The following is a 26402-nucleotide window of genomic DNA, read 5'->3' as shown; positions in this document are numbered from 1 at the left end:
AAAGAGTAAAGTTTTATTTTAAGTAAGTAAGTTTTAACAGAGCAAAATACAGTGATCAATGCTCTCCAAACTAAACAACAAAGAATATAAACACTAGAGATTCTGGAAATCCAGAACAACACACACAAAACACTGGAGAAACTCAGCAGCTACTGAGTGGAATAAACAGCCAACGTTTCAGGCCAAGACCCTTCATCGCAACTGGAAAGGAAGGAGGAAGCAACCTGAATAAAGTGGTGGGGGAAGGGTAATTAGAACAAGCAGTCAGGGGATAGGTGAAACCAAGTGAGTGGGGAGGGGAGGGAGAATAATGTAAGAAAATGGGAGATGATTGGTGGAAGATCTAAAGGGTTGAAGAAGATGGTATCTGATAGGACAGGACAGTGGACCATGAAAGTAAGGGGAGGGAGAAGGAATTAGTACTAAAATTATAAAAACATTTCCAAAAGGATTTTACTTGTAAAGCAAACACTGCAGATGGTGGAGTGTCCTGACGAAGGGTCATAAACAGGAAGAGTTAACTATTCCTCTCCACAGACGGTGCCTGATTTTCCAGCATTCCCTGGTTTTAATTTCTCTTTCGAATCGCTCCACTGGTTCTGAGTGTTTAGTGGTTAGTAAAGGAATGACAGACTCCGGAAGGTTCAAACTCTTCCGAATTTAGTGTTTACATGTTTACTGAGAGAGCCCTGGCAGTCAAGATGCTCAGTAACCCAAATACTACTCTGACTGAAACACAGAATCCAGTGCAATACCTTCACTCCACTTGAAAAAAAAACACACTGGCCAGAGTAATTGGAAATTTTGGAATTCCTTTCCTATTGCGATGGATGGGAGGTTCCCTAGTGCAGTTCAAGAGAGTGGCTTTCCACTTCAGAGACCCAACAGCTTCAAGTTCCAAGGAGTGAACATTGCCAATAGCCTGTCCTGGTCGAAACGTGTGGATGCCATGGCCAATAACGCTCGGCAACATCTCTACTTGCTCGGGCGAAAGAAATTTGGTATGTCCCCTTTGACCCTCTCCAATATTTATTGATGCATCCTATCCAGAGGCATCATGACTTGGTATGGCAAATGCTCTGCCCGTGACCACAAGCAATTGCAGAGAGCTATGGACACAGTTCAGCTCAGCACAGAAATCAGCCCCTTCTTCATGGACTCCAATTCTACTGGCTGCTTTACTGAGGCAGCGAGTATGGACAATGACCCTACCCACCCGGACATTCTCTCTTCTCCCCTCTCCCACCTGGCAGAAGAGACAAAAGCCTGAGAGCATAGGCTCGAGGACAGCTTCTACCTCACTGCGCGGTTCCCTAGTACAATAATATGGACTCTTGACCTCCCAATCAACCTCATTATGATCCTGTACCCTTATTGTCTACCTGCACGGCACTTTATTCTGCTACACTTTACACATCTGTAATTGTTTTACTTCGTTCTACCCTAATTCACTGTGTAATGATTGGATCTGTATAAACTGTATGCAAGACAAGCTTTTGACTGTATCTCAGTGCCTGTGACAATAATAAACCAACTCCAATGTCAATTCCAATAGAGACCATTTGAAGATGAGCCTCAGTATATTTCAACAGTTCCCTTTCACCGAGGGCCTTCTGTGGCTTCCAGAGCCTAGATTTACAATTCGAACCCTCACTTGCCCTACCTCTGCAATCCCAAGGCTCCCGGGTCCCTGCGAGTGGCTCCACTTAACCAAGTCCAATGGGCAGAGCAGAGAGAGACGGAGGGAAGCATCAGAGAGCTGGCAGACTTACCCATGTTCAATTTAACATAGAACACTTCAACCCACGTGTTGCGCTGATCCTGTAACCTGCTCCAAGATCAATCTAACCCTTCCTGCTACACAACTCTCCATTTCTCTATCACCCACGTGTCTATTTATCTGTCTGGCAGTGCATTCCACACACCCAACACTCTGTGAAAGGAACCTACTTTGGACATCCCACCTTAAAATTATCCCCCCCCGCCCCCGATTTAGCCATTTCTGCCCTGGGAAAACGTCTCTGCCTATCTACTTGATCTATGCCTCTCATCACTTTGTACACCTTTTGTCATGCCACCCCTCGTCCTCCTTCACTCCAGAGAGAAAAACAAGGCGCCTCACAGGTGCAAGCAATGAGCTGAGAGTGAGAGTCAGCGCATGGGATCATGGTAGCCTTGTAACCATGGAAAGATGGTTGAAGGAAGGGCAGAACTGGCAGTTAATGGTTTCAAGGGTTCAAAGGTACATTTAATGTCAGAGAAATGTATATAATATACATCCTGAAATGCTTTTTCGCAACCATCCACGAAAACAGAGGAGTGCCCCCAAAGAATGAACAACAGTTAAATGTTGGAACCCCAAAGTCCCCCCTAGCTCCCCTCCCTCCTGCGCGTAAGTGGCAGCAAGCCTCCTCCCCCCACCGGCAAAAAAAAGCATCGGCACCCCCCAGCGAGCACTCAAGCATGCAGCAAAGCAACAGCAAAGACACAGACTTGCAGTACCCCAAAGACTACTCGTTCACCCGGTATTTGACATACCACAGGCTCACTCTTTCCCTAATGTCTCTGTTTCATAGTGAGGGGGGAGACAATGCTCAAGGGTATGGGAGTTTCAGGACAGACAAAGTCATGTACAAAGGGGTGGGGGTGGGGTAGGGGAAGATTGGACTGTTGATCAAAGAGTATTACTGTAATACTGAGGGAAGAAATCCTGGAGGGATCAGCAAATGAGCTATAATGGGGTAGAAATGAGAAAGGACTGATCACATTGGTGGGGTTACACATTAAGGCCCTTAGCAGCCAGTGGGAATTAGGGGAATCGTTAAGTATGCAAATCAGAGTGTGGTGCAAAATGCAGACCGGGACTGCCCTAGCGCAAGGGTCTTTGTGGGCTATGCTCCCTCGAAGTGCAGTCAAAGAGGGAGTTTTACGGTAGTAGTGAAGATGTCTACTATCCAAGGGACTGTACTCAACCTTATCTTGGGGACTGATGTTGCTGAAGTGTCTGTGCAGAAACCCACTGGAAACAGTGACCATAGTTCACTGGGTTTCAAGGTGTTCATGGAGAAAAAAAAAAGTTAAGTCTTAAAGGTAAGGTGTTAAACTTGAGGAGGGCTGATTTCAACAGTGCAGGATATGGCAGGACCTGGCGAAAATACATGGGGAGCAAATGCTAGAGGTGTTTAAAGGCAAGATGGTAAACTCTCAGGGTCAACATACCCCTGTAAAGCTAAGAAGCAAAGAGGGCAGGATTAGGCATCCTTGGTTAACAAAGGAAATTAGGATAAATCCCCAGGGTTCAATTCAGAATGCTATGGCAAGAGAGGGGAAGTTGCTGAGGCTCTGATGCAGAATTGTGCCAGTAGCCTGGCAAACAGCTGATGTTGTTCCCTCATGGTGCCCAGGCTTGGAACAGCTCACCTGACCTGCAGAGAAATTTAGAGAGGGAGAGGAGAGGCCCAGTCATTGTGCCTCACGTGGGTACCAACGCCAAAAGGTTGAACAGCAAAAGAGGCTCTGTTGAGGAAATTTGAGCAGCTAGGGACTAAATTAAAAAGCAGAACCACAAAGGTGATGGTTTCTGCATTGCTACCGAAACCAGGTGCAAACTGGCACAGGGTTAATAAGATCAGAGAGTGAAATGTGTGGTGCAAAGATTAGTGTGGGAGGAGTGGGTTGGACACCGGCACCAGTATCAGGGAAGGAGGGAGCCATTTCAATGGGATGGGATCCATCTGAACCCCTGCTGGGACCAGGGTCCTGGCAAATCGCACTACTAGGGCGGCAGACAGGGCTTTATACTAAAGAGTGTGGTGGGGGGGGGTTCAATAGATTGGAAAAGTGTGGATAAAGTAGAAGGGAAGGGGGAGCATAGGAGAGGTTAATGAACTCTCCAATTCTTATCCATCTTAATCCAAACTTCATGCAACAAGCAGACAAATTTGAGAAGAGGGGTGGTGAATGCAGTACTGGAGGCATTATATTTAGTCATAGAGCACTACTGTATTGAAACAGGCCCTTCGGCCTATCTAGTCCATGTCAAAATGTTTCTCTGCCTAGTCCTGGACCAACAGCCCTCCATACGCTCTTCAGCCATGTACTTATCCAAACTTCTCTTAAATGTTGTAATCAAACCCGCATGCACCACCTCCGCTGGCAGCTCATTCCACACTCCCATCACCCTCTGAGTGAAGCTCCCCTCCCTCAAGTTCCCCTTAAACGTTCCACTTTTCACCCTCATGACCTCTAGTTCTAGTCTCACCCAACCTCAGCACAAAAGGCCTGCTTGCTGTTTACCATACCTATACCCTTGAATGCATGCAGAACAGGAAACAGGGTAGATGAGCTTGTAGCACAGTTAGATATGAGCAGGTATGATGTTGTGGGCGTCACTGAATCACACTGAAATAAGAGCACAGCTGGGAACATAACATCCAAGGATACACATTGTATCTGAAGAACAGGCGGGTAGACAGAGGGGGTTGGGTGGCTCTGTTGAGAAAAAAATAAACCAAGTCCTTAGCAAGATGTGACATAGGATTGGAAGCTGTAGAATCCTTGTGGATAGAGTTAAGAAAGTGTAAGGGTAAAAAGACCCTTGTGGGAGTTACATCCAGGCCTCAGAATAGTAGCCCGGAGAGGAAAAGGCATGTCAAAAGAAGAATGTTATGATAGTCACAGGGGATTCAATATGCAGGTAGACTTCAAAAATATGGTTGGCACAGAATTCCAAAAGAAGGAATTTGTAGAATGCTTGGATTATGGTTTTTTAGAGCAACTTGTGGTTGAACCCACAATGGAAAAGGCAGTTCTGGATTTGGGGCTGTACAATGATCTAGATTTGATTAGGGAGTTTAATGTAAAGGGACCATTTGGAGAAAGTGATCACAATATGATAGAGTCACCTTGCCGTTTGAGAAGGGGAAGTTAAAATCAGATGCACTAGTATTACAGCTGAGTAAAGGCAACTACAGAGGCACGAGAGAGGAGTTGGCCAAAGTTGGTTGGAGGGGGCCGCTAACAGGGATGACAAAGACCAGCAATGGCTGGAGTTTCTGGGAGTTTGCAATACTCAGGATCACTTCATCCTGAAGAAGCATTATTCTAAAGGGAGGATGAGGCAGGCGTGGCTGACGAGAGAAGTCAAAGACAGCATAAAAGCTAAAGCAAGGGCATACAATATTGCAAACATTAGCATGAAGCTACTGGATTAGGAAGCTTTTAACCAAGAGAAGTAAAAGAAAAGGCAGTAGGAGAAAAGATGAAAGATGAAGGTGAACAAGCTAATAATGGAACACTAGAAATTTACAGAGTAAAAGAGAAACAAGGGTAGACATTTGACAAAATGAAAGTGATGATAGAGAGGTCGAAATGGAGAACAAAGAAATGGCATGATTTCATAAACACTTGTAAGGTCACACCTCAGCCTCATACATCCCAGAGGACAGGGTCCCAGGCTACATTTAAATAGATAAAATAGGCGTTCGTTAGTCTCGTGAGAACATGGATTTGCACTTTGGAAGGTTTCCAGGCAAGGTTGTATGGAACACCGGTAGTAGCCCATGCTGCAAGTCTTCCCTCTCCACGTTATCCAAGGGAAGGGCACTAGGGTCGATACAGCTTAGCACCGGTGTCGTCGCAGAGCAATGCGTGGTTAAGTGCCTTGCTCAAGGACACAACACACTGCATTAGCTGAGGCTCGAACTAGCGACCTTCAGATCACTAGACCAACGCCTTAACCACTTGGCCATGGCCAACGTTGAGTATACATTCAGTATGAACTCAAACACACAACAGAAAGACAGGCTGCACCATCCGTCACTTGGCCTGTCCTGGGCAGTCTCGGACTGGCAGGTTTGAGTGGTCCAACCCACAGACCCTGCAGTCAAGCTCTTCCTCACTGACAAGGTGGAGCAGAACCAGCTGACCCTGGGAGTGGATCTACACAGACAACAGTAACTAAGCCAGACTTCAGGTGATGACACTGGGGGGGGGGGGGGGGGTTCTGCACTGGGCTTGTACAGGATAGCCACCACTAAAACCCAGTGAACAGCCAGTCCTGATCTGTCCCAGCCACAGAGCTGGGAATGAAAGCATGGGTGTGATTCAACAGCTGACGGTGTTTCTCATTTTGGAAAAATAAAATCGCAGAAACGTGAAAGAAAACTGAGTCCAAGTCAAGAGTGTACACCCCAGCTCCCACAGTTAAACCCTCCATGGATTAACAAGCAGCTTACCGATAGCCTGAGCGAGGGCAATGACGACTTCCTGGCAGGTTGTGGCCTCGGTGACACCACAGACAATGCGCTGGACTCCATCGACCCACACCTTCAGTTCCATCATCCACCATCAGCTCATCTTCAGCCCAGACAGCCTGGATCCTGCAGCGCGGTGATCAGTGGCTGCAACACACCACATCCAAGGTTAGGCACTGATTACAGCCAAAACTCCAACTGCTCATGTACGACTTGAGTGTTAATTCAGAATCAGAACAAGGCTCATTATCACTGACGTGCACTCAATGGCCAATTTATTAGTTACACCCTACATCTAATAAAGTGATTACTGAGTGTAAGTTTGTGATCTGCTGTTGTAGCTGATCTACTTTAAGGTATGAGGTATTGCACATTCAGAGATGTTTTTCTGCACAACAGTCTTGTAAAGCAGTTATTTCAGTTACTGTCACCTTCCTGTCACTTGAACCAGTCTGGCCATTCTCCTCTGACCTCTCTCATTAACAAGATGTTTTCATCCACAGAACTACAGCACAATTGATTTTTTTTTTTGCTTTTCACACCATTCTTTGTAAACCTTAGAGAATGATAAGCATGAAAATCCCAGGAGGTCAACAGTTCCTGAGATATTCAAACTATCCTGACAATCATTGCACAGTTAAAGTCACTTCGCATTTCTTCCCCACTCTGATATTTGATCTGAACAACAACTGAACCTCTTGACCATGTCTGCATGCTTTTATGCGTTGAGTTGCTGCCACCTGATTGGCTGATTAGATATTTGCGTTAACGAGCAGGTGTAACATGTACCTAATAAAATAGCTACTGAGTGTATATCATGAAATTTGTTGCTTTGCAGTAGTACATTAAAAAAATTATTACAAGTAAGAGGAAAGGTTGAATTAGCTAAGTATTTTCTCTTTAGAATGAAGGAGGATGAGAGGTGCCTTGATAGAGGTATACAAGATGGTAAGAGACTTAGATAGAGTGGATAGGCTGAAACCTTTTCTCAGGGCACAAAGAGTGGGTACAATTTTAAGGTGATTGCAGGAAAAGTATAGGGAAGATGTTAAAAGTATTTTTTTCTTTACATAGAGAGTGCTGGGTGCATAGAACACCCTGCCGAGGTGGTGGTAGAAACAGATACACAAGAGACACTTATTAAACTCTTAAGACAGGCACATGGGTGATAGAAAAGTGGAGGATTATGTTGGAGGGAAAGGTTAGATCAATCTTATAGTAAGTTATAAAGTTGGCACACCATCATGGGTCGAAGGGCCTGTAATGTTCTACAAGTTACAATAACAAATATATAAAAATCAAGTTAATAGTACAAAAAGAGGGCAAAATGGTGAGGCAGTCTTCATGGACCATTCAGAAATCTGAGGCAAAAGGGAAGCAGCTGTAACTAAAACTTTGAGTGTGCATCCATTCCATTACCATGATACCTTGTTAACATTTACCGTAGGAACATACACAAAACGCTGGAGGAGCTGATGAAGGGTCTCGGCCCAAAACGCTGACTGTTTACTCTTTTCCATGGATGCTGCCTGACCTGCTGAGTTCTTCCAGCATTATATGCGTGTCGCTTAGATTTCCAGCATCTGCAGATTTCCTCATGTTTGTAATATTTACAGAACCCAGCCCTTCAAAGGAACCCCAAGTTGAAAGAGCATGAGCATTTTGTTGTTCCACATACCCTTGCCACCATCCAGGGGCCAATACTCCAGCTTCCAGATGAATTTCTTCCAGTCTAGTGCCTGCATTCAGTGTTCACAATGTGGAGAAAACAAGTGGAGGGGAATGGACAGTTGATAATTTGGGTCACGGCACTTCTTTAGGACTCATTCCACGGATACTGTCTGACTTGATGGATGTTCCCCAAACTCCTCATAATTGTTTCAACATCTGGGCCCTGGACGGACCACAAAGATATTGACACTAGGAACTGACCACCCTTTCCTCTGCTGACCCCCCCAATGACGACTGGTGTGCGATCCTGTGACTTGCCCTTCCTAGGTCCATAATCTTACTGATGAGTGTGAAGTTGTTTCAACACCACTCAACCAGCTGATCTATCTCACTGACCGCACCCTGCCACTTGATCATCTGACAAGAACTGGAACCTATATTTGCAGCTCAAGCCCATAACTGATGCATCTGCCCCTCACTAACAACCCCCACTCACCAGCTATTAGCAGCTGTTGTTGGTCTGCTACGCCCCCGACACCAATGGAATCCACCGACAACACACCGACGTCGCTGAACAATAACCCTCCTACACAATCTTCAACGCCGCATGTTATTAAAAGCAGGGGCTGACCCCACTGGGAGTCAAACTGATCACAAGGCCCTGGAGGCTGGACAGTAGAACAACGGAACAGCACTGCAGTTGTTACAGCTGGGGCAGGTGCCTGACTGACTTTGTGAGACCCGGAACAGCATACTACGTTACCCGGGGTTAAGGTGACCTGCTGGTTACTGAGCTGGTAATCCTCAACTAATGATCCTGAGAATTAATCCCTTTCATGGATTTCCATCACGGGTAAAGCCCTCCCCATCACTGAGCACATCTCAGTGTCACAGGGAAGCAGCATCTATCATCAGGGACCCCCACCACCCAGGACATGCTCTCTTCTCAATGCTGCCATCAGGAGGAAAGGACAAGAGACTCGTAACTCACACCACCAGGTTCAGGAACAGTTATTACCCCTCAACCATCAGGCTCTTGAACCAAAGGGGCTAACTTCACTCACCCCGTCATTGAAATGTTCCCACAACCAATGGACTCAATTTCAAGGATTCTCCATCTCATGTTCTTGATATTTATTGCTTATTGATTTATTATTATTATTATTTTTTTTGTATTTGCACTGTTTGTTGTCTTTTGCACACCGGTTAAACACCCAGGTTGCTGTGGTCTTTCATTGATTCTGTTATGGTTATTATCCTGTAGATTTATTGAGTACACCTGCAAGACAAGTCCAGTACAACTGCAGTCCTTTAGGAAAGAGGTCGACTCTCAACTACTTCAGGACTGCAGTGGGAAGGTCAACGGAAACTAAGTGAGTCTGTATTCTCATGTATTCCACCCTCCACGAGTACTTTCAAGCAGGGGATCACCCCTGATTCAGCGAGCACAGAATTCTGTGCTGGGACAAGAACCGGGGCCAGCCTGGTGACACTGCGTCACAGTACTGTGTTTACAAAGAGTGTGGGTGGCAGGTAACAGACAGTGTTGAAGAATCCATAGCTTACGAGTCAGGTCCGAGCTCTGGAGTTTAGCCACATTCAGTCAGGAACAGGGAAAACAACCAAAGGCAAAGCAGAGTCTCTGAGAACATCCTTGCTGACAGTGATGATGGGATCCAGTAATGGTGCATTGCCTTTTGAAGACATCCCTGACAGTGGGTAGGGTTATGCCTGTGATGGAACTGGCCGAGTCTACAGCCTTCTGCAGGCATGGACTAAAGGACAGGATCACAGTGGGAGCGATTGCCCTTGACAACGAGGCAGCACTAGACCAAGTGTGGCTTTGAGGAACCCTGGTCATCTCCAGGGCCAATAGGATTTGGTGCAGTCCGCCGGGACGGACAAAGGAATGGTGGTTGGAGGCAGTGGACAACATTCAACATTGGGCTAACAGGCTGGATGATAACTTCAGCAAACCAGGAGACCTGGAGAGTGCAGGTATGTAGTCCTTCAAAACTGGCGACGCAGGCAGACAGGATGGTGATGGCAGAGTTTGGCACGCTGGCCCTCATCAGTCAGAATATTGAGCAAATGAGCTGGGACAGCATGTTATACCAGTTCAAACCTCATCTGGAGTACCATGTGCAGCTTTGGGAAGGATAAAACTGAATTTGAGAGACTGCAAAAAGACTTTTTACCAAGACTAGAGGGCTTGAGTTATAAGAGGAGGCAGGGAAGTCAGGGACTTTTCCCCCTGGAGCACAGAAGGCTTAAAGGTGACTGCAGAGGTTTATAAAACCACTAGGGGCAGCAAAGAGGTTAATAGCCACAGTCCTTTCCCCAGGGTAGGGGGGAGTCCAAATATATAGAGGACATATGCTTAAGGTAGGGAGGAAAAGATTTCAAAGGAGCTGAGGTGCAACTTTTAGATACAGGGGGCAGTGGCGTGCATACGGAATGAGCTGCACAAGGAAGCAGTAGAGGTGGATACAACCACATCCCAGAGACAGTTATGCAGATAGAAAAGGTTTCAAGTGACATGGGCCAAATGCAGGCAGATGGGATTAGCGTAGTCAGGCAGTTTGGTCGGCACAGACAAGTTGGGTGTTCTGTTGCCTGTTTCTGTTCTGCAATAGCTCAGTGGTCGTGGGCCACAATTCTCTCAAGGAATATATTTTGATTCTGGACACTCAGTAGTGCACCATGGCTGAAACCCACACCCTAAATACTCTGGGGGTCACTATTACACAGAACCCTAACCAGTCACAGAGACACTGTGGCTTGAAGATCAAGTCAGCTACAACTGCCTCACCTGCTGGCGGCCCGAAAGCCTGTCGACAGTTCAGGCCTCGAGTCAGTGGTGTGCTAAGGTGGCGTGCGACTCCAACAACATTCAGAAGCTTGGGCCCTGTACAGGGACTGAGCTGCCAGTTTGATGGGCACCCCACCACACCGTGGGCTCACTGTGACGGCAGTGTGTGCCAACCATAAACCGCACTATGGCTATGTACCACGACAGATTCAGACTCGTTTATCACCTGTCCACTGAAGCTTGTGGAGAAATGCCTTGTTTGCATTAGCAGCTCACACACCCCAAGATCGACTGGGGGCTGCCCACAAACGTCACCACACTTTCTGGCACCAACACAGCGCGACTACAATGCTTGGCAGAACAACACAGAACACAACAAGCAACAAAACAAGCCCCTTTCATCTCTCCCACCCACACACAGGGACAGTCCTCCAGCTGTAGGTCAGGCCTCCAGGATTCAACTATTGGGCTATGACTTCCGGTCAACTTTCGGGCTTCTATCTTCAGTATTGTTTCCCGGACTAGCCAATGACAGGACCCCAAGTCTCAAACTCCAAGCACGCTGACCAGTCAGCCCTCACGCCTCCCACTGTGATCACGCACTGACCTTTACAGCCCGGCAACAATGGATGTCCTTCGTCCCCAAGTCTACGTCGCCATCCTCCAAGCACGCAGCGGCGACCTGGACTCCAGATATGGGGGGCAGCACCCCCCAAACCCACCGGCTCTCTCAGCAAGAGCGAGGAGCCACCAACCCGGCCCCTTTGCTTCTGCTCCAAGTTACGTCCCGATGGCACCTACCGTACCCCACTGGACACAACACCACGGTGCCCATCATGTAGTGTCAGGCTCCGTTGTAACGTGGCATCGTGCCCGCCATTCTGCAAGCAGCACTGATTGAAAACGTCTCCGTTACCAAATCCAGCCAAACAACTAAGAAATCCACTACCGGTCCTTCAATGGCAACTTACAATGTTTTATTTTTTAAATTAGGAAAAGACAACAAATGTAGGACATGCTGGAATTTAAATTCCTCCCAGAGGAATGCCAGGAACTTTGCCTTTTCAAATTAAAAACACTGGTGGCAGACCAGACAAAGGGCAGTGGCTGCTCCATCGTCACAGGGAACCAGTAAGTCAATTTCAGCTGTCACTCACTGCTTTAATAACAGGCCTCGTCCATCAACGCAGCCCCGTGTGCTCACCTCCAGCGTACAGGGCCTGATATAACACACACTAACTTCAGGGTGTATCCGTCGGGAATGATGTGGAGGAACTGGGGGATGCTGCAAGTTTTGATCTGACTAAATTTACGCAACCAAGTTGCTAGTAAAACCGAGCTGATAAAGTAGATGGTTACTGATGGTGGAGGAGATGGACTGTATGAATTGAGTGATATGTGCAAGATTAGTGCCATGAAGTATTCCCCTCAGTGAAGTTACAGAACAGTACAGCACAGAAACAGGTCCTTTGATATCTATAAAGAAGAAAATGCCAAAAATAAACTAGATCTCTTCTGCCTACACAAATGCCCCCACTCCCCACACTCATGTGTCTATGCAACAACCTCCTAAACACCAATTTACAGAGTCATAGTGAAAAGTTTAGACCCAAAACATCGACTGTCCACTTACCTCGATAGATGCTGCCTGATTCTCGGAGTTCCTGTCTCTGTGTGTGCCCTTAAAGGGCACTATACCTGCTTCCACCGCCACACCAGCAGCTTGTCCCAGGAACCCACCACATTTCGCATAAAATCCCTTCCCTTGAATCACCCCCGCTCCCACCTGCTTGAATTTATTTTCTAAAGGAATGACAACACTACCTGAACTGGAATGGAGGGCAAGAAACCAAAAGGGAGCCAGGAATTTTTCCAAACTGAAAGTGAATTAAAATTCATCCACTTTGGTCTCACCTTAGCTTTAAAAATGACTGGCACAAATTTAAGAAAACTAATTCAGTGTATTTACTATCAAAGGTACCGATCTGCCAGAGCTGAGCCTCATACAAATCCTCAAGTATTGACACTTATCCACAGGTATGAGCAGTGTTGGGTTTGAAGCACTTATGGAGTGATATGTTTCTTGTTGTTCCAAAGACCAGAAAATCAAGTAACTTTAAAACCACGGAGACACAATGAAGACGTCAGGAATGGAGGAGCTGGGGGGGGGGGGGGCGGGTGGTGAGGAATTCCTTCTTTCAACTCAATCCCATCACAAGCCAGAGAACATAACACCAGCATCGTTTACCCAAATCGTCTCATTGCCACTAGAACCCAAACAAATTTCACAACAGCTCAGTGTTGGCAACATAATACTGGACACATTGTCTGCCTACAGTTCAGAGGAAAGCCAGGCAACTTACAGACATTAGACCAACTGGATGCTACAACCCAGCAAGTTTGTGTAGAGAATGCAATAAGAGCCTACAAGGGGTTGAGTCGAACCATCGACTGGAAAGGCATGTCACTTTTGACAGCAAATCGTGCACTGTTTCATACTCGTCCCACCGCACTACTCTGTATTGGAAAAGATGACAAGGAGGCTTAAGACAAATCAGAAACACAGAAATTCTGCAATTACTGGAAATCTTGAGCAACACACACTAAGTGCTGGAGTAATTCAACGTTCAAAATAAATTTATTATCAATGTATATAAATATCACCATATAGAACCACGAGATTTGTTTTCTTGCCGGCATACACAGTAAGTCCAAGAAACACAATAGAATCAATGAAGGACCACACCCAGCAGGACAGACAAAAAACAATGTGCAAAAGACAACCAGCTGTGCGAATACAAAATAAATAGGCAATAAATATCGAGAACATGAGGTAAAGAATCTTGAAAGGGAGTCCATTGGTTGCAGGAACATTTCAATGACGGTGGTCAGTGAAGTTATCCTCACTGGTTGAAGAGCCTGGTGGCTGAGGGGTAATAACTGTTCCTCAACATGGTGGTGTGGGTCCTGAGGCTCCTGCACCTTCTTCCTGGCGGCAGCAGTGAGAAGAGAGCATGGCCTGGGTGGAGGGGTAGGTACCTAATGAGGGATGCTGCTTTCCTGTGACAGCGCTCCGTATAGATATGCTCAAGGACTTTACCCGTGATGGACTGGGCTAGCCATACCAGGCTCTGACACAACCTGTCAGTATACTCTCCACTACATATCTATAGAAGTTTGGTTAAAGTTTTAGATGGCATGCCGAATCTCAGCAGGTCAGGCAGCATTTTTGGAGTTTTAAACAATCGACATTTCAAGCGGAGACCCTTAAGATAATATCTCCTTCTGACAGCTTCCTGTTCCTAGGACGGATTGCAATTGTCAGCTGGATTTGAGATACTTGTTATCTACAGATGGGCATGGAGCACCCATAGATAAAAGGTGGGAGGGATGAGAGCGCTTTAAACCCCAGTATCCACATGACCAGCGGACACTACTACGGGTAACAGCATCGGAAAATCGCATCGCTCTCTAACGCGGAGGCCACGAGTCGAACTATTTTGCTGGCTCCCACATCTACAATACAATTGCAATTACACACTGCCTTAAAATGCAAAGCCTGTGCCAGGATGATCGTCCACCAAACACTTTCAGAGTGAGGAGGAAATCTGGATTCAGTTAACAAAAACACGACAGTGTAAATCTATCTCCTTTCCGAGCTACCCGTTGAACGCAAAGGGCAGTTGCTGGACCTTTCATCAGCATAATCTGCTGCCCGCACTTCAATAAAACCAAATAAATTCAAAAGTTTTGCTCCTGCCTTTTGATGTGAGTGATCTCGGGCTCGTCTGCCGGTAAATGAAATTTTACAGCGTTGATTCCTTACCCAGCAGGAACTCGCCGCGTCCCTGCAACTCCAACTGACTGGCAGCGGAGAGGCTACGGATAATTCAGCTTGCAGTTAAACATTCCATTGTCTGCATTCTCAGTGCTGGCTGCCGAACTCGATCTCCACATCCCTCAGGGCCCTCCGTCCTTCGGGTCACACTGAACTCCAAACATCAGGCGAGGAGAGGAGTCTTTCTGAGTGGTCATTGAAAACTACGGGGGAAAAACTTGCACAGCTCGGTAGGGACAAACCCACCAGTTGCATCATTCCGTGACTCCTTTCCTCCCTGCCCCCCACACTTTGCCATCCGGAATTTTCAAAGAAAACAGCAGAGCGGGAGTTAGAAACTTCGTAATGAAGCACAGGGCCAGGTTGTTGAACCTTCTCTCCGGCAGGGCTTAGAAGAGCTGACATCAGCTGGTTTATGCAAACTGATCCTATTCACATGTTTATGGTGACACGATTGGAAACTGATGGCTTCAGCCGAGCTCCCATCCAAATAAAACTAGTTTCCTGCCCCTTAACAAAACTGACAGTGTTTAAAAGTTCTGTTTTCGTCAATCTAGATTTCACTGAACTCGCATTCGCAAGTAAAAGGCAAAAAGGATTCAAATTTTCCCCGCACTTATTGTTAGGATTCCTGCACATTCAAGAAAAAAAATGATAGGTTAAGATGTTAAAGCAAAAGAAAAAGTTCTGATCTTTCCTCCTTGGGGGGTGGAGTTAGGGGAGTAGGAGAAGACGAACTAAACAATGCACAAAGACTTCTAGATTCAAGAGCAAGACTGACCAGTCTGTGACATGTAAATGTTTACGCTTTGAGACAGTACTATACATCTTAAGAGAGGCCCTCACGGGGGATATTCAGCCATGGCACACTCCTAAAACAGCCTGCTCCCAAACCCAGTTGAACTGTTGCCATATTAGCCGTCTCTGTAAATCTATTACCATAGGAGGCAAGCCGCTGATAACGAAAATCTCACATCCAACTATTTTTAAAGAAAGAAATGCAAGCAATAGTCGTGGCCCGTTATTTAAAGGGACAGTCCACACAGCCGCGTTGCGTCCCGACCCCACATACTGTACAAACTGGCCCTGGCAGAACGTGTACCCCTCAGCTGTAGCACCCACTGCTTAAAATTATCAAATCCAAGAGCCGATGATTCAGTAGCTGGGGTCAGCTACAGTTAAGGGTCACAGGAAGACGCGGGTTAATGCTGGAATCTGAGGACCTAATGATTTGTAGACATTGCTGAAAAACCACATGAGAAATAAAGTCCTCAACAATTTCACTTAACTACTGGTAAAGAGGGGATGGGGAAGAGACCAGAAAGCAGGAGGTCATTGTACCCACAGTTAGTGATCCTAATCACACTGATAATTCCCTTAGAATTTCAACACCTACAGCAACTGGAGCAGTCACAGACTGACATCAATTATCTTTTTACTGAAGAACTGTTCAGGGTTTGGGACTGGAGCAGCTGGGCCAGTTCATTCACAACGGACCAAAGGGCCTCCATTTGTTCTGCTGGCAAAGTGACATTTGCACTTACTGGAGTTCCACTACACCTCCAAATTGCCACCACTGATACATACTGTATGCTTTCTGCTCACTGTACCTAGGTGAGCTCATTCAAGCAAGTATAGACAATGCACTCCCATACCCTTACAATTTATTTTTCAAGTATATAATCTTGATTTTTAAAAAAATCAAGATGTTAACACTTTAAACCATGTGAATACATGATAATATTTATGTACCTATGCACATTTATTCCGTAGCCATACTTTACTTACAGCATGCCTTGCCATGTATATATACACAGACTTCACCTTGTGAGCATGTCCTTTTGTAAAACAAAGCTTCCACGCCATCTTAAAAGTTTCTTCCCCCGGCAGTTAATTTGATCGACCATTCTAGTTAGTCCCACTCTATTACCTCAGTCACTGTACTGCACTGTAAACACTTTAAACCATGTGAATACATGATAATATTTATGTACCTATGCACATTTATTCCGTAGCCATACTTTAACCTTTGACTATCTCAAGGCCCCTTGGGAAGTTATACATTGCAGGGAGTCTATTAAAACTCACCCTCCCCACATGTTACATGCCCTCTCCTCATTACTACCATCAGAGAGGAGGTACAGGAGCCTGAAGACCCACACTCAACATTCTAGGGGCTTCTTCCCCTCTACCATCAGATTTCTAAGCAGTCCACGGACACTACCTCACTATTCCTCTTTATTCCTATTGATCCTTATAACTTAAAGTAGTTTTTGTGCCTTGCACTGTACTGCTGTCACAAAACAACACATTTCACAACGTCAGTGATAGTAACCGTGAACCTAATTTAGATATTTGTAACTGCAGGACGTTGGTATGTTACTACAATGTACATTATTATTCTGTACTTCATTATTAGTTAAGTTCGCACATTGCTAAGTTGTGTTTTTAATCGTTGGGCTGTAACAAAAGAATTTCCCACTTGGGATCAACGAAGTATTATTATTATATTCTTTAAGCCCTTTGACAGCGTATGTGGTAATTCACAATCTAATCACCATTGTGTGGGCTGAAGCACAGTGTGTTAAAGATGTGTGGTAGAAGATATCCCAAAGCTGATGCGTATGAGTGATACGATGACTCGAGTGATGTCATGCAGACTAGTATCAAACTCTGTACGGAAGACAGTGAGCTACAGTTTAGTGAGTAATTATCAGTTGCAGAGCTGGGAAGGAAGGATAGCAAAAGGAAATTCCCTCTTAACAAATCAATTGCACACAAACAGCTCTTAACCATGATGATCTTTACACAGGCATTAAAGTCTCAGGTTACAGAAATTCTCTTCTACAGAATTCACAAAAAATTGATATCTGGAATAAAACTTGCTTTTGTAGAGTATGTGCGGGGACAAAAGAGCAAGCAATTACATTTTTATGGTATTATAACATAATATTTAAAATACCATGCCAGAAAAGACAAATTAATTACTAAAAAACTTATTTTTCTTGACACATGCACATGGCTTCACATTACCAAAAAAAAACCACAAAATGGCCCATATTTTAGGAGTTCAGCACACCTCCCCTCACCAATAACACAGGGTCACCTGTAACATGTGGATTAAACACCAAGGGATGAGGCACAGCTGGAAGAAGGATTAAAATTTGTTTATTTTAAAGTTCAGTAATTGGATGACCTCTGTCATATACACTCAAATCAAATTCATCCCCCCCCCACCTACCCTCCCCACCCCCAAAACTTAGAGGGTAGGAGGTGTTTGTCCAGTTGTTGCTAAGGAGGTGGGTGAATACCGTATTTCAGGTCACCAGTGAAAAGGAACTGCAGACAATCCCCCGGCTACACCAACGTTCCATCCCTGAGAACTCTCCTTCAGCTAATGTTCTTGTACGTCACTACAGATCTGTGAGTACAAAGTGAATGGAATGGCAACAGAGACTTGAGTGCAAGTTGGAAGGCAGACAGCTGGGTTTTGGTTTAACTCAAATCCTAGAGCAGTACTGTATTTTATACTAGAGCTAGCTATGAAAACATCCCTGGGCGTGTATAATCACTGTCAATTGTTCCTTAATGCATTCATTATTGTTGATGCCGCACCCAGGTCTCACCACATATGAAGCGCCAGCAGCATTATACTGTTCACTTTTTAAACTTGGGTCATAAATACACATTATTATTTATGGTAATATTACTTTATGTGTTGTGTCAGAGTTGGTGTACTGTGCTGTGCACCTTAGTCCAGGGGAATATTGTTTCATTTGGCGGTATACATGTATACAGCTGAAATGCCAATAAGATTGAACTTGATGCGGTCGATTTCATTTGATTGATTCACTGATTACTTGATTGATACAGTACGGCCCTTCCAACCCAATGAGCCCAAACTGCCCAGTTAGATCCATGTAACCTAAAAACCCGGATAGCTTTGGAATGTGGGCGGAAAGTCAGGAGTTGTGGGGAGGGTAGGAGAACCCACCTGGTCTTGGGGAGAACATATAAACTGCTTAAAGATGGTGTTGGGAGTTGAACCTCGGTCTCAGGTCCTGTGAGAGCGTTACACTAATTGTTACGCAACTCTGCCATTCCAATTTCTACAAGCTCACACAATGATTCACCTACAAAACCAGGTTTCACCAAATTTAAATAGGATTTGGGACTGGAATTGGAATAAAATTTCCCCATATTCTTTGTACTACAGTATATAATTACCCCCATTACATTGATCTACACACAATTCCTGTAACTAACTTTCCTATCTTGAAATTTATGGAAGAATTTCCAAGTCAAGTCTCTGCAGGTCAGGTCATTTGCAGCCTAGGGAGCTCCTGTGCTCTAGCACAGCCACAACTCTTCTTATATAGAACCCTTAATGCTGCAGAACGTCCCAAAGTCCTTTGAATAATCAGACAGATCTGGATACTGAGCCACATCAAGATGGCTAAATGCTCGGTTAAAAGTAGTGGCTCTTTCGAGACTGGCGGACAGCAAAACAGCCTATCTAATCTCTCCTACTAACTAATCCCCTCCATTCCAGGGACATCTCTCCTGCACTCTTGCTAGCAACAATCTCACACTTAGCATCAGTCATATATAGGCAGAAAGAGAATGTTTAATGTTATTTATAGTATATTTTATGTATTGCACTGTGATGCGGCCACATATTAACAAATTTCACAACATACATGTAGTAATAAACACACATAAAATTTGCTGGTGAACGCAGCAGGCCAGGCAGCATCTCTAGGAAGAGGCACAGTCGACGTTTCGGGCCGAGACCCTTCGTCAGGACTAACTGAAGGAAGAGTGAGTAAGGGATTTGAAAGTTGGAGGGGGAGGGGGAGATCCAAAATGATGGGAGAAGACAGGAGGGGGAGGGATGGAGCCAAGAGCTGGACAGGTGATTGGCAAAAGGGGATACGAGAGGATCATGGGACAGGAGGCCCGGGGAGAAAGAAAAGGTGGGGAGGAGGGTGCAGAGGATGAGCAAGGGGCATAGTGAGAATCATCTGTCCAGCTCTTGGCTCCATCCCTCCCCCTCCTGTCTTCTCCTATCATTTCAGATCTCCCCCCCTCCCCCTCCCACTTTCAAATCTCTTACTAGCTCTTCCTTCAGTTAGTCCTGACGAAGGGTCTCGGCCCAAAACGTCGACTGTACCTCTTCCTACAGATGCTGCCTGGCCTGCTGCGTTCACCAGCAACTTTGATGTGTGTTGCTTGAAATTGCAGCATCTGCAGATTCCCTCATGTTTGATGTAGTAATAAAGCCGATTGCCATGATGGTAAAGAGGCATAAAGAACCAATGAACATCCCCCACAGCAACGGCCACTTCACTCTACTCGCTCTATTACTGGCAGCTGTTCCCACATCCCATTTGTCCTTCCCTTCAGCATAGTCTATTGGAGGATTGCGGTACTATGCCTATCCCATTCACCCAATCCTAAAAGGCAAGAGATTTACTTGGCCCTTTATGATCGATAGTCTATAAGGGAGACAAATGAGTCCTGTTGGACTTGAGGATAAAGTTGCCCAGAAGGTTCTTCAGAAGTCAAGAATAAAGTGTAAATCTTGTGGTTACAGCCATTTTATTAGATGTTCATAACAAAGAAATACTGTAACAATAAAGCAGAGCAGCAGGTAACGAACCCTCACAGTAACCAACTCACTCTAACAGAGGACCCGCCGGCTGCTCCTTGACACTGAAAACTGGCCGAGACTGGACATACAGTGCAAGGGAATCTCCTCTGATAAGAATAGGACAATTCTGATTTATGCTGCCCTGATACCTCAGGCTCACAGACAGAATCTACAAAAGTACAGAAGCAGGTATACTACAAATGACTGAAAATCCACTGGATATTTATTTATTGAGATACAGTGCGGAATTCGCCCTTCTGGCCCTTTGAGCTGTGCGACCCATCAAATCCAGATTTAACTCCAGCCTAACCACGGGACAATTTACAATGACCAATCAGCCTGCCAGCTGTCTTTGGACTGTGGGAGGAGACTGGAGCAGCAGGAGACGGGGAGAATGTACAAACTCCTCACAGCCAGTGGCAGGAATTGCTGGTACTACAAAGCGTGGTGCTAACCACTGCACTTCTGAGCCACCCCAACATACAGACAAGCAGGTGATTATACAAACAGACCAGGAAACAAAGTTAAACTACAAGTAACTACTCCGACTCTAATGCAACAGTCTTGATGCAGGGTCTTGACACAGAACAACTGCAGTTCCTTCCTGCACATCCAACACAGGTGCTGTTCAACTCAGCGAGCTCCCCCAGCAGTTTGCCAGTTCCTTCAGAAGCGAGCAGCTGGAGAATCCTGTGCCTGTAGTCAAACGATGCTCCAATCAATCTCAATGTTGGGGTTACAAAGATAAACCTCGACTACTCACCTCAAGCACCAAGGAGACACTAAACATGGCGCCTCTGTAAAATCCTCCAAGTCATCGGGAGCTTGAGCACCCCAAAATCAGTGCCTTCGCCAGGCCAACGTCAAGTCTCAAGTTATGTTCCATTAGCTCTAGAGAGGAAAGAGTTGGGGAGGGGAGGCAGCAAAGCCCTCCTCACCACTGAGCACATTTACATGGAGCACTGAAGCAGCATCCATCCCCACATCCAGCCCAAGCTCTCCTCTCACTACCACCATCGGGCAGCAGGTACAGGTGCCTTAGGTCCCCACACCACCAGGTTCAGGAACAGTTACTACACTACAACCATCAGGCTGCCGAACCGGTGTGGATAACTTGACTCACATCTCCGAACTGATTCCACAACCTATAGATTCAATAGCTTATATTCTCAGTATTACTTATTTACTGTTTATTTGCACAATTTGTCTTCTTTTGCACATTAGTTGTTTGTCATCTGTTTTTATACAGTTTTTCATAAATTCAACTGTACTTCATTTTCCTGTAACTGTCTGCAAGAAAATGAATTTGCAGGTAGCACAGGGTGACATATATACTTAGATAATAAAATGTTGTCTTTGAAATCTCTTTCATGCTTGACGCTGGGTTTTTGAAGAGGCTGTCTACTTAGAACTCAGTCACGGCAAGAGATTACCCGGCGGACAGAGGAAACCTTTCCACGATCTTCTCAAAACCTCCTTGAAAAGGATAATACAACATCTTCACCAAATCCCAGTCCGAAAGCACTTCAAGTGGTGAAGCAGTGTTTCGGAATCCACAGAAAACAGAGCCCCTCTGCTGGTTTCACGTAGGGCAGTTACGAGCCAGTTTTGGGCTTAGGGACAGGGCGGTGTCTAAGCCTCTGCTCTGCGTTCAAAGCCCAGCAACGTCGGATGTTGGGCCAGCAAACCAGTGAGGACAAGGGCTGGTGGCCCACCTTAGACCCCATCAACTCCTCATCTCTTTTGCATTTTACAATCCAATCTCTGTGACCAAATTTTAAGTCCTAATTTGTTTCATAAACCCTCTAGTGACACACGGGGGCTTTCCAGCTATACAAATGTTAATGCCACTGTTGGTCTGGCATCATTCACCATGACCAAAGCAGTAGATCAGTCAGCTCCTTGTGCTTGCCCTGAACATTAATAACGAGTTCAGGTGAAGGACGTTGACCCGAAAAGTCGACCGTCCATTTTCCCCATAGATGGTGCCCGATATACTGAGCTCCTGCAGGATACTGTGCGCTGCTCCAGACTCCAGTGTCCAGTGTCCACAGTCTCTCGGGTCTTGAACAGATCCAACCTCAACCTTAACTTCACATTCCACTCAGAATATGAATCAACTTCATTACCACTGACAAATATCGTGAAATTTGTTGCTTAGTGGCAGCAGTACAATATTATACTTAAAATATACTATAAAAGACAGTAAGTAATAAATAAATTAACTAAGTAGTGCAAAAAGAGAACAAAAGCAGTCAGGTAGTATTCATGGGTTCATTGACCATTCAAAAATCGTATGGCAGAGGGGAAGAAACTAACCTTATCCCCTTTCGCTTAATTCAGTTAATTGGGACACATCTCAACCAGTACATTTTGGCCCAGTTAAGCAATTTCATGGAAATAGTTAAAAAAGGTATAAAAAAAAAGACAAAGCTACCATTTAACAGAGTAACAAATTATGTATTGAAATGAAATACAGAACAAATTGGAACACTACCAATACTATAAGACTCTATTAGAACCTAACAGGTGTCGACAAAGGAATTCATCCCGTGTACGCAGCCGTGTTCCTTCGATTGTCTGTAAATGAACAAAATCAGCGCAGACTCCTAGTGCAGATAATGGACTGCTTTCATATAATGCTTTCAACAACTGCATCTTCACTTTCATTGAAACATTCAAAATGATTGTCAATACCTTCAAATTCCTTGTAGTTCTTAAAATGCTGAAGTAGTGTAGTTTTCACTCCTGGCCATTTCTGACATCTCCAAGCCTGAATGCTTGAAACTGCAGTGAGCAAAACAGTTCTGAATTGCCTTACTGCTCATTTCCTGCCAACTATCAGTGACAAAAATCACTGCTTTTTGAACACAAAGCTGTGCAATTGACGCTATTTAAAAACTGTTCACTCTGAGCATGATGTATTGTCTAACAGTTACACAAATGACACGAGTTAGAAACTGCTTGGTAAGTCTCCTGTTCCAATTGAGCTAGGTAGTGTCCCAAATAAATGAAGGGAATCCTGGCTACTTTCTTGATTAGTTTTTGTTCTTTAGGAGTTGCCCCAAATAAGCAGCTGCCCCGATTAACTGATGGCCCAATTAACCAGAATCCATTGTATTTCACCTCACTTTGAGAAAGCCTCAAAATCTGACAACCAACTCTCAGAGAAAAGTGTCTGCTTTAAAAGGCACATCCTTTAACTTTACAGATACAAAAAAGGGCCTCTACTTGCAGATTCCACCACAAAGGAAATACACATAGATCATAAGACCATAAGACACAGGAGCAGAATTATGCCATTCAGTCCATCAAGTCTGCTCTGCTATTCGATCATGGCTGATTTATTAACCCTCTCAACCTCATTCTCCTGCCTTCTCCCTGTAACCTTTGATGACTTTACCAATCAAAAGCCTATCTACCTCTACTTTAAATACACGCAATGACTTGGCCTCCACAGTCGTCTATGGGATGAATTCCACAGATTCACTATTAGAAGGCATTGCTGAAACATGAGATGATTATTCTGTATCTACCTTAGCCAAGGAAAGTGTTGCTGCTGAAGTCTCAGCATAGATGGAGTTAAAATTGATAAGGATGAGGTGCTAGAAAAATGGACTATGCTTAAATATGAAAAGAAATCACATGGTCAGGTCAGGTGTTTCAATCACCCCCACCCACCTCGCACTCAGAAACCATCCCCTGGTGCTCAGCAGTACACAGCTGAGAACAGGAAGAAGCTCGTGCATGGATCAAGGTTAAAGATCAGCTTTCCAATCATCATATCGTGCTTTCTGATGAGGGAGAACTAGAAGCAGGATTGACTTATTTCTATTTTATTTTATATATTTTTGTGGTTTTGCCCAGTTCTGCAAATCTCCGAGACTATGGGAGACTCGCACAACACACTACTGTTGAGCAAAGTCAGTGATGCCTGAATATTTGAGCCAAGGAAGTCCGCTTTATAATGATCTGGTTCGGTTCACGATTAACTCCATGAAAATGGGCAAAAATGAAACACAGGGAATATGAACAATGAGAGGAAAAATTAATGAGAAAAGCAGTACATTTACCTCTGGAACGTCCTGATGAAAGATCTCAGCCCAAAACATCGATTGCTTATTCCTCTCCACAGACGCTTCCTGACCTGCACAGTTTCTCCAGTATTGTGTGTGTCTTATACTTTCCTCTGGTACAGTCCACCTGCGTTGTGACCCTTAGCCCACACACCAAGGGCCAACAGGAAGTCTATGTTGGGGTTTAGAGTATCAACACTCAATGCTAGTTAAAGATTAAACCTCACCTTTTTAAAACTCCCGCAGCAGGATGTGAGTGTTGATAATCACTTAGCCCAACAGAATACACACTGTGAAGCAAGGAGACACACCAGAAGCCAGTGTAGGTCCGTGAGCAACAGGGTTATGGTGAATGGTAATTGGTTTATTACTATCACATGTACAGAGATGCAGTGAAACGCTTTTGCTTGCATGCCATCCTTCCAAACATAGGTTCCTTAAGGTTGTTACAGCTGAGGGAGATAGTGGGGATGAGCTCCCACTACCTATTAAATGCTCCCAATGGTGTGTGTCTCAACTAGCCTCTGACAACCCAGTCCAGCTCCTGGCCTTCATGTGTGGTTTAGCTACCAAGCCTGTCGGAACAGTTTCTACTGACAGGAGATGGGGCAAGGGTGGATTACTGGCAACTTAAAACAAGTCACTTCAGACTGTTGGGGCTTGTCAGCCGTGGCTAGCAGCTTATCTGGGAGAAGGAAGACACTGATCTGAAATCTCTGCTGCCTCATGGCTGTACTCACTCATGGAGAAAGTTTTGGGAGTAAACCCAGAGGAAAATTCCGGAGCTGGAGTTGCTAAAGCCCATGTTGAGCTCGACGCTGACTAGCAACTCTTGATGCCAAACTTTATCGGTCTCTGCCGTTCCTTTGGATTCATCAGCTGCGTGGGGAGGGGGTCCTGCTACACGGGCAACAGCTTGCTCTCCATATCGTGCTGCCCTGGCTTGCGTATCGCAAACAGCTAGGACACAACGTCCATGGTCGACTCTAACCAACGGAGGGCTTCATCCAATCATATATTCAAAGGGAAAATAACAGAAAGCAGAATCTGCTGCTGAAGTTACAGAGAAAGTGAGACGATAAGGAGCAAAGGCCACAATGAGGTAGATTGAGAAATCAAAAGGTCATTTCGATCCTCCAAGAGGTCCATTCAAAAGCCTTATAACAGCAGGATAGAAGCTGTTCCTGAACCTGGTGGTATGCATTTTCAATGGGACATGGTATGTCAGGGGAAGCAACATGAACGGTCCCCGATGACTAGCAGAGGCTCCTCCTGAGAGATCAGAGCCCAACAACTAAATGGTATTATCCTCATAAATGCACTAACAAAGGTTACAGTCCGTTTTTAAATTAATGAAAGTATAAATGGCTCACTACTTTCTGATTGGCATCTACAGTCTCATCCCAACATGCCCCATATTCGATGTTTATAAAAACCAGCACAAGCACGATGCAAGTTTTCAAACGCGGGCCACCAGTCTCCAACAAAAGGAAATCCAAAGCGCCAGCGTCGCCAGCAATGGGAACAGGAGAAACTGAATGGAGATTGGTGACCGACAAGGAGTAGCTGCTATTACACAGGAACAACAATCCCTGACAAGCTCTTCACAAAGGAAACCAAACCAGGATGCAGGAAGTCACGTACGAGGTCTGGCAAAATTGAAAATGCTTTCAAGTGAAGTAATTACAGACAGACGTGAGGGCCTACTGCCAATAACAAGGGCTACAAAACCTCTCTACTGTGTGCTTGAAGCATCACAGGTACAGGCATTGGACTCAATAGTAACTGTAAATTGAAAGCACACTATCCATTTACTCACCTTTAAATAAACTCTTCAGACTGTCAGGCCCTTTCTATGGAATTCTGAAAGATTCTCTGCCATTTGAATATCAGGTCAATGATTTCCAAATGCCAGACTCCGCTCTTCAACAGCACTACACCATCATTCTCCTCCTGCTCAAGTCTGTTATAACCTTCTTTAAAGAAAATATTAAAACCTCAAACGTTTCCTTGCTTCCTTCTGTGCAGATTCTAGGGTGTAGCCCATCTGGTCCAGATGTTTTCACAGACATTTAGCTCCTCGTATTTCTTCTAACTT

General features: G+C 45.1%; 1 protein-coding gene across 7 annotated transcripts in view; it reads right to left on the bottom strand.

Annotated features, from left to right (window-relative positions):
• The window catches only part of rassf8b (Ras association domain family member 8b), a 138764-nt gene that overhangs the window by 33514 nt on the left and 78848 nt on the right, over positions 1 to 26402 (bottom strand). For 4 of the 7 annotated variants that reach the window (XM_072241495.1, XM_072241493.1, XM_072241497.1 and 1 more), the window contains one exon: positions 6237 to 6401. In XM_072241495.1, coding sequence (XP_072097596.1) covers positions 6237 to 6342 — 106 coding nt within the window. In that variant the 5' untranslated portion in view covers positions 6343 to 6401. Of the gene's footprint in view, positions 1 to 6236; positions 6402 to 14563; positions 15013 to 24301; positions 25122 to 26123; positions 26277 to 26402 lie in introns of those variants that run through there. The other 3 variants (XM_072241498.1, XM_072241499.1, XM_072241496.1) reach the window with 3 other exon arrangements.

The sequence above is a fragment of the Mobula birostris genome, chromosome 23, assembly GCF_030028105.1.
Source record: "Mobula birostris isolate sMobBir1 chromosome 23, sMobBir1.hap1, whole genome shotgun sequence".
Taxonomy (NCBI): domain Eukaryota; kingdom Metazoa; phylum Chordata; class Chondrichthyes; order Myliobatiformes; family Myliobatidae; genus Mobula; species Mobula birostris.
The sequence above is the reverse complement of the archived record's forward strand: the minus strand, read 5'-3'. Positions and strand labels throughout refer to the sequence as shown.